The 14,329-nt window shown below is 41.2% G+C and overlaps 1 protein-coding gene across 2 annotated transcripts in view; it reads right to left on the bottom strand.

Moving 5' to 3' along the window:
- AGTPBP1 (ATP/GTP binding carboxypeptidase 1) overlaps positions 1-14,329 on the bottom strand; it is a 223,276-nt gene that overhangs the window by 114,426 nt on the left and 94,521 nt on the right. For both annotated transcript variants that reach the window (XM_069762493.1, XM_069762500.1), the window contains 3 exons: positions 11,091-11,237; positions 8,426-8,557; positions 6,208-6,301 (listed from right to left, as the gene is read on the bottom strand). In XM_069762493.1, the coding sequence (XP_069618594.1) occupies positions 6,208-6,301; positions 8,426-8,557; positions 11,091-11,237 (373 nt within the window). The remainder of the gene's footprint in view (positions 1-6,207; positions 6,302-8,425; positions 8,558-11,090; positions 11,238-14,329) is intronic.

Below are 14,329 nucleotides of genomic sequence, written 5' to 3'. Positions count from 1 at the left end.
GGTTATAAGTACATTTTCTGCCTTTCGACATGTTACATGTATATAATATATCAATATAGATAATATAACCTATACCAAATTGGCACAACATGAATGGGTATTTACCAGTTAACATCTGAATTTTCTTTCACTTAATCAAACATTTGATCATTTCTTCTGTTTCCTTTCTTTACCACTATACTACATGGTGAAGGATACTTTCTTACCACTAGGTGGAGCATGGATTCAGCGTATAAAGTACAAGATCTCTAGGTACAAGTGATTCCAGTAGACAGGTAGAGTTTACAGCAGAGTCTCAAACTCAGCTGGGTATATGGGCCCCACATTCAAAAAATGTGAATTTGATCGGCCGCATTCTTTGCAGAACAAGATGACATTTTCAGTGATAGCATTTTTTCCATACAACTTTTTAATCATTTTTGGCTTTTTTTGTCATCTTGTGTTTGGGTCACGGTACAGTTTTATAGCTTGGGTTGTTTATTTTAGTTTGTACATAAAATAGCATTTTTAGTGGCAAATATTTTTCAATAGTTTTTTCATATTTAGTTTGAATTTATACAGTAATCTTATCTTATAATTAGCACCATATAGTAATTCTGGACAACATCTTATAGCCCCCAATCCTGGTCGCTATCTTGTATCAATGTCCCCCATCCTGATCGGTCTCCATCTTGTAGCAATAACCCCCATCTTGTAGCAATGACTCCCATCCTGGTGCCCATCTTGTATCAATGACCTTAATCCTGGTCCCTATCTTGAAGAAATGACCCCAATCCTAGTTCCCATCTTGAAGCAATGCTGCAGCGCTTCACAAAAACAAAAGACATTGTTACTTACCGACAACAGGATTGCTCAGAGCCCATGACAGCACCACAGAGAGAGGGGATCAGTCCTTCAAGGACAGGAAACCTACAGATAAAAAGGGCGGAACCTCTCCCTCGAATCATTTGGTTTTCAGAGCGCAAGAGGACCTCTTGGTTATTAAAAAAAACATTTTAACCATAACACTTATAAGCAACCACCCTATGACCTATACATAAATCACACACAAAAGAAAGCGTACTCACCCACATGTGATGGGAGGGAATATAAGGGTGCTGTCATGAGCTCTGAGAAATTCCATGACAGCACCACAGAAAGAATTGCAGAGAATCATATAATAGGGAGGAATTACAGCCTGTAGAACCCTTCTCACAAAGGTTAGATCAGAAGAATAGTCTATGTCCAGCCGATAGTGATTGTAAAAGGTAGAAGGAGATGACCAAGTAGCAGCCTTACAGATCTGTTCTATGGAGACCTCAAACTTTGCCACCCAAGGAGGTTGCCACCACTCTTGTAGAATGAGCTCTCAATCCCTTCGGGGAGACATTCCAACTAGACGAGTACGCCAACGAGATTGCATCCCTATACACCTTGCCAAGGTGTTTTTTGAGGCCTTAAGCACTTTCATGGGCCCCTGAAAACACAGACAGAGACCTATCCTTCCTACATCCCAGGGTGAACGCTAGGTACTGAACTAAACATCTTCTTACGTTTAACGTATGGAAACTTTCCTCTTTTTCATTCTTGAAGTTGAAGAAAAAGGAAGGGAGGACTACTTCATGGGACCTATGGAAGTGAGATGCTACCTTGTGTAAGTAGGCAGTGTCGGGCTCCTAATGCGGCCACCTGAACTCTGAAGATGCTAGTAGTATGGCCCTGTTCTAATCCTATGGAAGTGAGATGCTACCTTGTGTAAGTAGGCAGTGTCGGGCTCCTAATGCAGCCACCTGAACTTTGAAGATGCTAGTAGTATGGCCCTGTTCTAATCCCTTCTGTAAAATATTCCAGGATGGCCGTGATTGGTACCCCATCCTGGACTCTAACCACTTAGGAGGATAGGAATTTTTTCCAAGTTTTTCTATAGGCTCTAGTAGTGACAACTTTCCTACTCTGGAGTAGGAAATAAACCTAATTTGGGGGAAAACCTCTGTCTGTCAAAAGTGCGCTCTCATATTCAAATTCCACGCTGTTAAAAGAAGATCCAGAACTTATGGTAGTACCCAAGGGTCGGTGATAAACATCATCCTCAGCCAAGAGAACCAAGCTCTTTTTTGGCCAGAAGGGAGCTATTAGGATTACCTTTGCCCTGTTCTCCCTGATTTTCCTCAGGACCACCAGGATTAGGATGACGGGGGGAAAGGCATAAGCCAGGCTCTGGTTCCAAGGCATCAAGAGCCTGATGGTTCCCTCTGGGATCTATGGAGCAAAAGGAGTCTACTCTTTTGTTGGCAAAGAGATCTATGACTGGAAGACCCTGCAACTCTACGATCTGGTTGAAAATGGACCATTTTAGAACGCATTCACCCCTATTGAGTGTGGCTCAAGAAGTCTGCCTTGTAGTTTTCTACTTCCCCCGTATGTGGACCGCCATCAAAAAAAGGAAATTGTTCTCTGCCATCTGGAAAATCTGGGCTGTTATATCCATCAAGGGACGCGACCTGGTCCCGCCCTGATAGTTCAGATAGGCCAACACCACCTGTTTGTCTGAAAATACATGTCCTGAGCATGACTGACTGCTAACAGTTCTTTCCTGTTCAAAGAAACCAATTTCTGATCCCCCATTCAGACTCCCTGAGCAACTCAGTTGTTGTTTAGATGAGCCCCTCAACCTGTGGGGTTTGCATCTGTGGTGACGACTCAAGTCACTGTGGTTACCCAAGGAACCCCTTAGGTCAAATTTACTACTTTTTACTCCTTTTTGGCTCGATCTTTGATTATTTATTTTTTTAAGTTTAAGACCTAACCTAAGCCTACTAAAGAGGTCATAACTATCTCCAGTTGAGCTTTGCAGTGTTGTACCGAGTTGCCTATCACTAGGAAGTCGTCCAGGTAAGGGACAATCAAATGTCTTGTTCGCTCAGGTGTGCCATTGCTTCCACCACAGGATTGATAAATACTCGAGGGGCCAATGCTAAGCAGAAAGGGAGGGTTTTGTTTTGGAAACATCTGACTACTTCCCACTATGGAGACTGCCACCCTCAGGTCCAGGACTGTCATAAAGCAATCTGGAAACAAGATGTTTACAGCTGATTTTATTGACTCCATCTTGAAAGTTTGAGTCTTTAGTGATGTGTTCAGTTTTTTCAAGTTTATTATTGTCCTGAAGGAACAGTCTGGTTTCTTCACCAAAAATAATGGGGAGTACCATCCTTCTGTCTTTTCCTGAGGGGGATATCTCCTGGAGGACAGCTTGGTCCACTAGCTTCAATACTTCGTGTTCCAAGACCCGTTATTCCTCTGGAGAGGACCGTAGGGGAGTTACCACAAAGTCTGGGACTGGGAATGAGAGGAATTTTATCTTTCGGCCTGACTTTATTAGGTTCAATATCCAGGGACTGCTGGAAATCTTTTTCCCAGGCCATGAGGAAGAGGGATAATCCCGCCCCCTCACCTGGGAAAGACCATCACTGGGTGGGCTTCCTATACTTTTTTTTTTAAATTTCAATAAAGCTTTTATTTAAACATTTTAAACTGGACACTGCTTTACAATAATGATTTTTTTTTTCCCTCGCAGGGGAGATTTAAATTATTACATCCTTAACAATAAAACATTCAACATAGGGGTAGATAGGACAATGAAGAGGGAGGATAAGACAAGAGGGAAGAGACAATAAATCCACAGTGTGTAAGTTAACATTCGGTACACATACTCATTATACTAACCTCGAAGTTTGCTCTAGTCTATTTGTGATCGAACTAGAAATCTAGAGTGGACAAAAAATACATGTACATTGCAGTCTAGATCCAACCATCCCAAGCCCCCCCACCCCCTTCCCCCCCCCCCGCCTCAAAGAACTATGGGGAGAGGCGTAAAACTCGATCTAATTGTATATGTGACTCCAGTTCCATCCAGGGGTTCCAGAGTCTACTTTTCTTTTTCCCCTCTTCCCATCTGCTTTGCTCTCTTCTACGAATACATTTTTAACTCCGAAAGGACTTCTTATATTTGGGAAGAGACCATTTGGGAAATCCCTTTTTCCTAACACCTGCTTTTTCAAGAATGTCATCTAAATGACATTAGAATGTCATCTAAGCTAATGTCATCTAATGGTGACCTGAAGAGATCGTCTAACTTTGGGCCTTTATCCCAGGACACAGATGCTAAATCATTAAAATGATATTTCCTTTTGAGGGACGGCACAAGAGGATTTTTTTCTATCGAGTCTACTCCATTCCTTCTTAATTAGAGACTGTATATTCTTATTAAGAGGGAATGACCTACACTTCTTCTGTCCGAGTCCCCAAAACATAACATCCTGCACTGATTTTTCTGGGCAAGGGTCCATCACTCCCATCGTGGCCCTTACAAACTTGACCAGACCATCTATTTATTCTAATGGGAAATAATGGCGCCCTCCCATCTCTTCCTCCGAGGATGAAGAAGAGTCCGACGAACCCAAGTCTCTCTGTTCTTCCTCCGAACTATTCGTCTCAGATTCAGGGCACCTCTTCCTGGCCTTTTGCCTCTTGATACTACCCCCGGGAGAGGGATTTAAAGGTGCTTTCGACCTCCGTCTTGATTACAGATCTTAACTTGGAGGCGAAATTTGGGGTCTCCTTGCGTAGTACCTGCTCTATGCATGAATGGCAGAGTCTTTTTTTCCCAGGTGACATGTAAATCCTCTTAAATTGGGCAACTCCTGTGCTTGGTCTTAGCCAATAATTGTCCACCCTAAATAAATGAGAAAAAAGTGAACTTTCCATTTACAAAGTGAACTTTCACAAAGATCACTCACCAATCAGACGCAGCCCTGGTAACGGTTGAGAAGGAGGAATGGGATCCACTGATTGGCATCTGGAGGCTGGAAATGAATCTAGAGCGACAGAGCTCCTGCTATGTTGGGTAGAATGGCTGCTGGAACGTCCACTCCGTCAAGATGAAGGATCATGAAGTCGCACCCCCTTCCTCTATCTCCTTGGCTGCTACTGCCTTGGCTGCTGCTGCGGTGGTTCACTATCCCATGCATCCATTCCTACAGGAGGCCGCCTATGCTGCAGAGAGCATCTTACCATGCTCCCTTTTGAATGCAAGCAGCCTTAGCGCAGCCCCTGTACACCATCCAGTTTCATTATCGGAAGTTGCCTCCGGTCATGTGACCCACCGGCCGTGTCATCAGGGGATGACTCTCCACGCATGCACAGAGCAGGATGCACGAAAGAGCATGGTGCGATGGCTGCACTCCCTCCTGCACACCGTGAAAGGCCCTCAGCCCCAGCGGTGGCGGCTTCAGGACACCGCATCAGCCGTGGCAGAGGAATCCCTGCTGCCTGTACCGGTCTGGTCAAGCTTGGATCCATCTCCAATCTTCTTTTCTTCAGGTACGCTATAACTGAAAGGTTCCCCATCAAGGACAGGAAACCAACTGATGAGATTGAGAGGTCCTGCCTTTTTATTTGTAGGTTTCCTGTCCTTGAAGAGGATTCCCTCTTTCCGTGGTGCTGACATGGGGAAGGAAAAAAAAGATCATTCTCCTCAGAAAACAATGTTCTCTTCCCCCTGCACAGCAGGGAAAGGCAATGGCAGTGATGTCATATGTTGCCCGTATCAGCACGCCGACGTCCGCTGCCAGCCTCTGCTTGACCGGTACTGGTATTGCGGTGCAGAGAGCCGGTCTCTGCGCTGCAATACATTTCAATTGAATGTGCGCCCAATGTAGCACATTCAGCTGACTCGAAGCGCTGGCATCGGCGGCTTCTGAACCAAACTGCGATCATCACGGGGAGATCTGATGCCTGCGGACTGCATAAAGCAGCTTCTCGGGTTGCAAGTGCCCTGCAGGCCGCGTGCTTGAGACTCCTGGCTTACAGAAAGAGAAAATCCATGCAGAATCCATTACAAATATATAAATAAATGAGCGATAATGTGACAGGTCTATAACTTTCAATGCAAAACTAAAATCAGGATGTTTGTCAAAAAAAAAAAGGAACACTTGAGATGAACAATGACAAGGCAGTTTCACATGTACTGTACACAATCAGGAATGGAGAAGTCATCTTGAGACAAACCGGTAGAAAAATTGTTTCTTACTGCCAATGGACAAATGTGAACTCCGGCATGAGAGAATAAGTGCATTATTATTTTTTTGTGTAGTGAGATATATGAATGGAGTGGGAGTTCAAAGAAGTTACTAATATTAGATATATTTAAACATATAAGGTACTTACTTCATGAGGCTGGTGTTCTTTTTACTGAATGGTCCAATTATTTTGAACAGAAGTTCCACAGCTCCATTTTTGCCCAAGTACACGGCATTTACAGCTGAAATAAAAAACACAAATGCCTAAATGTATTGGTGTATCAGTTCTAATGCATGTTAGTGGTGTCGCACCATCCATTCGAGAGGTCATCAGTACGACTAATGGACACAGCAACCTATATGGCTGCACATGGCGTACGGCACAGATCTGTACTACAGGGCTGCAGGAACTTTATGTGCCACCATAAATGATGAGTCCATCATCGTATTGATGGAGCAAATCTAAGCCACATACTCGTAAAATACATGGAAAGATCCATGGCGCAATTTTATTTCACCACTATATAAAATTCAAAACAGTACATTAAAGGTTTCCTGCAAAATGTGGTAAATGTACAGCCAGCGAGAGTGATGTGCCAGAGTTAACCCTTCAATGGCCAGGGAATTTTTCATGTTTGAGCTTTCATTTTATACTCTCGTTCTTCCAGGAGCCATAACTATTTTTTTTTTTGGCACAAGGGCTTGTTTTTGCTGGGACAAGTTGTAGTTTTGAATGACACCATTCATTTTACCATATAATATGGTAGAGGGAAGCCAGCTCTTCCCTCTCCTAGTGTATCCTCACCCACCCCCTGCAGACTGTGAGCCCTCGCGGGCAGGGTCCTCCCTCCTTATGTACTCGTGTGCCTTGTTATCTGCTCATGTTTAATGTAATTGTCTATATTTGCCCCGTATTCACATGCAAAGCGCCATGGAATAAATGGCGCTATAAAAATGTATAATAATAATAATAATAATAATAATATACTGAAAAACTGGAAACAAATTCAAGTGTGATGAAATGTTGAAAAACAATGCAATTTTGCCATAGTTTTGGGGGGTATGTTTTTACAGAAATTTGATAACCTTGACAATCATGTTTTAAGGTCAATTAAGTCTATTATGGTGATAGCATCTGTAGGTGAGATGCTTTCATTGCTTATTATTATATCTTTAAGAGAGCTGAGTGACAAAAAAAAAAAACAGCACGTATCAAATCAGGGTAAATTAATTCGATATTTTCATAGGGTGGACTTTCACAATTGGGATGATACCAAATTTTTGTATATTTTTTCCCTTTATTTTTTTAATGTGGGAGATTTGAATTTTTAGATTTAAAAATAAGACTTTTTTTTAATCATTATATTTTACTTTATACTGCAAGTCTCCTAAGAGGACTTGTAAATGTAGTATAAGTAGCGGAGCTTCCCAGGCTGACCGAGATGACAGCGACGAGGGTTTTCATCAGATCTCTGGCTGTCATAATCACCAATCTATTGCGCTCGCGTCATCCTAATGGGAGCTGGTGAGTGTTCCATGTAAATGCCGCTGTCAGAGATTGAAACAGCTGCAGCCAGAACTCAGGTTTGGCTGTTCGAAAACAATACAGGTTATGCAATATAGCCGGTATCTGCCACACGTTTGGAGGCATCTCTGCTCGTGAGTCCTCTAGACAGCCACGGATGTTAATTCATATGTTAATGCAGGAAGCGGTGAAAAGCATTTTATAGTCAACGATACAGATGGATAATCCATACCATAGGACAGGTCATCAGTAACAGATCTATGGGCATCTGATACCTTGCAGGCCACAATATGCTGTTTGCTACTCCCAAAACCACCGGATGTATGCAATATAGAGCTGGAAAACATTTCTCTAGTCATCGTGGAGTGGCTGTTCTCGGGCCTTATTCCCATAGGCAGGTTATGAACTGCACCTGAGAATGGCCACTACTTTAGAATAGAGCCATGCTGTCTCAGCTCCATAAATGCTTTACATGAGGCCATTTGTGGAGTGGCAAACAGCTGATCACAGGTGGTTCCAGGGGTCCGATCTGATTGATGATCTATCATAAGTCTTGAAAACCCATTTAGCCATGACTTTGCTATACTGTTTTTGACACCATGACCTTAACAGGTGAGACATAGGGAAGTCTCATTTTTTCCCCCTGGGCCATGCGTCAAAATATGGAATTGCAAAAGCATGGTAAATCAAGAAAAATAAAGTCCCCTGCGGCAGCTGTTCATGATCTTAATTTTTTTTGTCATAAATTAAAACTGGATAAGACAAGTACAGATTAATAACTCCTCCTTATAAATACATTTGTAGTGTGATGATACAGCATCTTGAGGCTGCCGGTACTCACAGTTCATACAGTACACACGGAACACTTGAAGACATGGAAGTAACAACTTTGGACTTTGCAGATTTTGCTTGACAAGGTTGAGAGATATTGTTAGCGCTCCACTGACTCGAGCTTTGATTCCAAATTTTTTGTCTACGAAAATAAAAAATCATCATTTCATCAACTCACAAAATGAAACAAAGAAAATCCTTATTTTTAGTTCTGTTTTTGTCATAAGGCTTTTATGTCTGTACACGAGTAACTGGATATTCTAACTCTTTTTTTCTACAACTGTAGGCCACCAGTACTAAAGACAACGTTCTGACAAAGACTTATATTCTGCAAAATTACAATTCTGGAGTATCTCTACTTACACGATAGGAAGGGTAACACTCAGATGACAACTTATCATATATTTCCAAGGTGAAAAACAGACAAAAGGATCGTGCAAAGTTTTTAAAAAAAGAGGTTTCAGATTTTATAGGTGCTAAATATAAAATATATAGTTGCAACTGCACGATAATCTTGTGCTTCAGAGTGTAATTTTTGCCTATTACTACAGCCACAAGGATTCTTTCATTTTTAATGAGGGTTTTGTACTTGAACCATTTTCACAAATTGTGGTTGAAACACTTTAATTTTACAAAAGAACAAAACATGTAAGAAGACTAAAAATAAGCCATTCACAAAAACAAGCTTAAAAATATCAGGCTGTTTCTGGTTTGTTTTTCTTGCCAGAAATAGAGAGACTGAAGAAGGCAAATGGAGCAAAAATTTTAATGGAACCCAATTTAGAAAAAAAATAAAAAATTTGACCCAATTATGAAAAAGTAATGTCCCCAAAGATGAACAGCCTCTAATCTGCTATTTTCCTTTCATCATATTTCCACTTATATCTTAATTAAAAATATATAAAGAAATCTTTTACATGTCTTCCTGGAAATCATCCGTTTCCTGCCTCACAATCCTTAGACTGGCTGTGAGACAGCCGGCTGCAGCAGAAGCCTCCCCCCACATGTTTACAATAAAAGACACAGATTGGTAAAGCACCCATCCCAGGATTTCTAGATATCTATAGAGCTTTCTTCAATATTATCAGTGTTAAAACCATTAAACTGAAAAAGTTCTTTTTCTGATTCATTTTAAAATTAATTTCTAAATTTTGCGTTCATTTAAAAGGGTGATTTAACAGTCATCAACAGGGGCTTTAATTAGGTCCAGCCTATAACTATGATTGGAGTCATTCATAAATTGAAACAATTGACATGTGGGGGTGAAGATTTTTCCATTAAATGTGCTGTCCATACTTACAATAATTCCCAAATTATAGGGAATATGATAAAATAGGTTATATTCACCAGGCAAATCCCTGGTGAATATAACTTACTGTGTGTACAATCGCTTGACCGAGCCGTGATGGAAGCACCATCGACAGGTGATCACCGATTCTGTGCCCCTTCCTTCCCAAGTTATGCACCCTGATGATAAAGGTGGAAATCTCCTCTTCATCCAACTGGGTGGGGCCACTGAACATCGTGGGTGTTCCACAACCAGTGGAGCAGAAAAAAAATTAGATGACTTAGGCTTGTTTCACACTTGCGTTTTAAAACGCATGCGTTTAAAAAAAAAACGCATGGTGAAAAAACGCATGCAAACGCGTGCAAACGCTGCGTTTTTTAGACACATGCGTTTTTGCATGATGATAAGTGTGTGACAGCTGCCAATCATCAAAATCAAGTAAAAAACCCACTATAAACAGAAATAGCTAGGGTTAGGGGTAGGGATCCTAACCCTAACCCTAAAGGGATCCTAACCCTACCACTAACCCTAACCCTAGGGATCCTAACCCTAACCCTACCCCTAACCCTAAAGGGATCCTAACCCTAACCCTTAGGGTTAGGGGTAGGGTTAGGGGTAGGGTTAGGATCCCTAGGGTTAGGGTTAGGGGTAGGGTTAGGATCCCTTTATGGTTAGGATCCCTTTAGGGTTAGGGTTAGGATCCCTTTATCACCTTTATGGTGGGGGGTGGCATATCGGTGTGTTTTCTGTTTTTTTTCTATAAAAATGCATGCGTTTTTAACGCAACCAAACGCATGTGGTTAAAAACGCATGCGTTTACATAGACAGCAGTTGGCTTTTTTGCCGCAATAAAAAAACGCAAGCGTTTTTTTGTGGCAAAAAAACGCCGCTAAAAATTACTACATGTTGCATTTCTGCAACACAACGCATGCATAGAAAAAACGCATGCATAGAAAAGACGCATGCGGCTGCAAAAAGGGGCAAAACGCATGCAAAAAAACGCATGCGTTTTTAATGTTAAGTATAAGGGAAAAAAACGCATGCGTTTTTTTGCGCAAAAAACGCAAATGTGAAACCAGCCTTACTCAGTTTTACTAAAATATCCTGTGAAATGACCTCTTAAAGTCTGTACCTGCTTTACTTTCCTGAATATAACAAGGATAGGAAGGATTTACACAAACCGCAAAGGTAAGAATATTACAATGTTACATAACGTAATTCTAGCATTATCAATACGGTAATATCATCCCTATAATGGCATAAAATAACCAATCAGCTGTGTTTTATTAGAATTTTTAATCATATAAAAACTGACAAGAAATGAACTTGATACAAGAATAATAATCCATCCTGGAGCCAGTCATTATTTTATGACCTTCAGACTGACCTTTTGGTCCTATCTTTGCCAGCAAGCTGTGAAGAAGTACCATTAACTCTTCATTTGGAGAAGAGTCCTTACTAGCACTGAGCAACAATTGTAGCAAGATCTGTGTCCCTCCTTTAGAAACCAGAACATTTATTCTTCTTCCCCCACCTAAAAGAAAAAAACACATTGCATTGAAACCTCTTTTATTTTTCCACTACCATATGATGGATTGTTTTGGGTTTTTTCTAGACGAGTTATAGTTCATTTTACCATATAATGTACTGAAAAACTGAGAAAAAATCCAAGTGGTATGAAATACAAAAAAAAAGAAGCAAATCCGCAATAGGTTTTTGGGTTTTGTTTTATGTCATTCATTTGGTTAATATATAGTCCAAGCACATTATAAAGATTTTCTTGTACCTTAGCATCTTGCCCTTCACATAGTTGAATGGGCGGTCCTATTTGATCTACTAAAACTACATTTCCCAGCACTGCTTCTTTTAGGTGCTGCAGGTCCCTCCCTCTGCTCTCCTGGTAGAGATAGATTGAACAAGGGCAATTACCCTATTGATAGTTTTGCATGTGGTGACTGCGACCCACTATTCAACCAATATTCATTATTTCCAAATTCCACATTTTATTGATGTTCAAGGGGATCTTCAGAGCATAATTGTAATCTTCTCTGAATGAACACAATAACTGAGCTGTGCTAAAATACGGCTGTTAGGGCAGTGAGGATGGCTTGGGAGGGTCTGGATGTGTTTTAATAGGTCATAGGTGGATTTTGTTCATGAATTACACAGGGTCATAAGGTGCAAATGCTGCTGGAATCAGTGGGCTTTTCAGCATAGTCTAGCAGAAATGTGCTACAAGCTGGCTGTCAGTGGTTTTATATTACACAGGGTCTTTAGGTGATTTGAACATGCGAGATCAACAGCATTAAAACTACTTGGTTGCCACGGATCCAGTGGCAACAAAGGGTAAAGAGAGCCCAGGGAGGGAAAGGTCATCATCATCAGTGCTTGATAGCTGCAATTAAGTGCAGATTTAAAATTAAGCTGCGTTGGCACATGCTTAATTCAGTATGTAGAGGACATGGAGACCACATTAGGATTTTGAAAATAATAATTTAAGATGATGCTGCCTTAACACCTCTGCTTACACATACAGCCCATATAGTCTCATCAGCACAATGCGTCATAGTATTAGAAATCAATACAATTAGGTTTTGGAAGTCAGAATAGCAATAGTTTATTTTATATAACACATCTACTATATAATTGTCTAAGGGTCACTTTCGTCTGTCTGTCTGTGTCATGGATATTCATTGGTCGTGGCCTCTGTCTGTCATGGAATCCAAGTCGCTGATTGGTCTCGCCAGCTGCCTGTCATGGCTATGCAGCATGAATAGTAAAAAGATCAACGTTATTAAAAATAATAATAAAAAAAAAAAGTAGTTACATACTCACCCTCCGTTGGCCCCCGGATCGAAGCGGACGGTTAACGATGCTCCTCGCGACGCCCCGCTGACCGCTCCATGCATTGCGGTCTCGCGAGATGACGACGTGCGGTCTCGCGAGACCGCTACGTTATCATCTGGCGAGACCGCAATGCACTCATCAGACTGGAGCGCACGAGGAGCATCAGTAACTGTCCGCTTCGATCCGGGGGCTCTGGAAGGTGAGTATGTAACTATTTTTTATTTTAATTCTTTTTTTTTTTAACAGGGATATGGTGCATACTACGTGACTGGCCAATATACTACGTGACTGGCCAATATACTACGTGACTGGGCAGTATACTACGTGACTGGGCAGTATACTACGTGGCTCTGTGCTGTATACTACGTGACTGGGCAATATACTATGTGGCTGGGCAATATACTACGTGACTGGCCAATATACTACGTGACTGGGCAGTATACTACGTGACTGGGCAGTATACTACGTGGCTCTGTGCTGTATACTACGTGACTGGGCAATATACTATGTGGCTGGGCAATATACTATGTGACTGGGCAATATACTACGTGACTGGGCAATATACTACGTGACTGGGCAATATACTACGTGACTGGGCAATATACTACGTGACTGGGCAATATACTACGTGGCTGAGCAATATACTACGTGACTGGGCAATATACTACGTAGTTGGGCAATATACTACGTGACTGGGCAGTATACTACGCAATATACTACGTGGTTGGGCAATATACTACGTGACTGGGCAATATACTACGTGGCTCGGCAATATACTACGTGGCTGGGCAATATACTACGTGGCTGGGCAATACACTACGTGGCTGGGCAATATACTACGTGGCTCTGTGCTGTATCCTACGTGGGCTGTGCAATATACTACGTGGACATGCATATTCTAGAATACCCGATGCGTTAGAATTGGGCCACCATCTAGTTAGTAAATATTAGTGGGTTTTTTTCAATATAAGTGTGGCTTAGTCCTGAAAGTCCCAGGTATAAATATGCATTTTGCCATACAACTCGATATTTTCATTTCAATAGAATGGTAATCTTAATGGAATATTGCAATTTCCATAAAAGAGCGCACATGCACTGGATTTTAAATTCCTAATAATCTACCGCCATTATCCTGAACATGAATGAGCCATTAATGGACAATCTGAGTGTGAAAAATAACCAGCGAGGGACAAAAAATGTATGTAGGCCACCAGAGATGATTGAATCGATTCCAAATGGCTCAAATTTGCCATGAATTTCCGCCAAAATTCAGATTATATCAAATCGGCGTTTTGGGGGCTTCAATTTGCACAAATCTAGTAAAATCTCGGCGATCTGATTCTAAGGGCCGAGTACAGATTTTGTTTTTGTTTTTTTTTTTTTTGGGGGGGGGGGGTTGTCAACCCCCTCATCGGCAGATTCGATTTGTATTGAAATTATTTGATGAGTATTGAATCTCCCTCCTGAATTGAGCAAACCTACTTGAATTCCTAAAGGCTACCAAACAAACATAGGAAGGAACAATGGACAGGACTTAACGTCTATGAGTACTATAGCTCTTGTACTTACACGCATTAATTATATATTTATAATCTATATCTAATAGTCACTTTTGTTAAAAACAAAAATGTATCAAAGATCAATAGTAAGTAAAGTAAATAAGAAAATGTGTAATATATAATAGAGAAAAAGGACTCTTCCCCTCTTCATAAATTAGTAATTTGCTGAAAAAAAATCCAGATTAGTCTAAACAAAATGGACTACCAGCTCACTGACGTG

The sequence above is a fragment of the Ranitomeya imitator genome, chromosome 1 (assembly GCF_032444005.1).
Source record: "Ranitomeya imitator isolate aRanImi1 chromosome 1, aRanImi1.pri, whole genome shotgun sequence".
NCBI lineage: Eukaryota > Metazoa > Chordata > Amphibia > Anura > Dendrobatidae > Ranitomeya > Ranitomeya imitator.
Note: the sequence above shows the minus strand (reverse complement) of the source record. Positions and strands in the feature narration are given on the sequence as shown.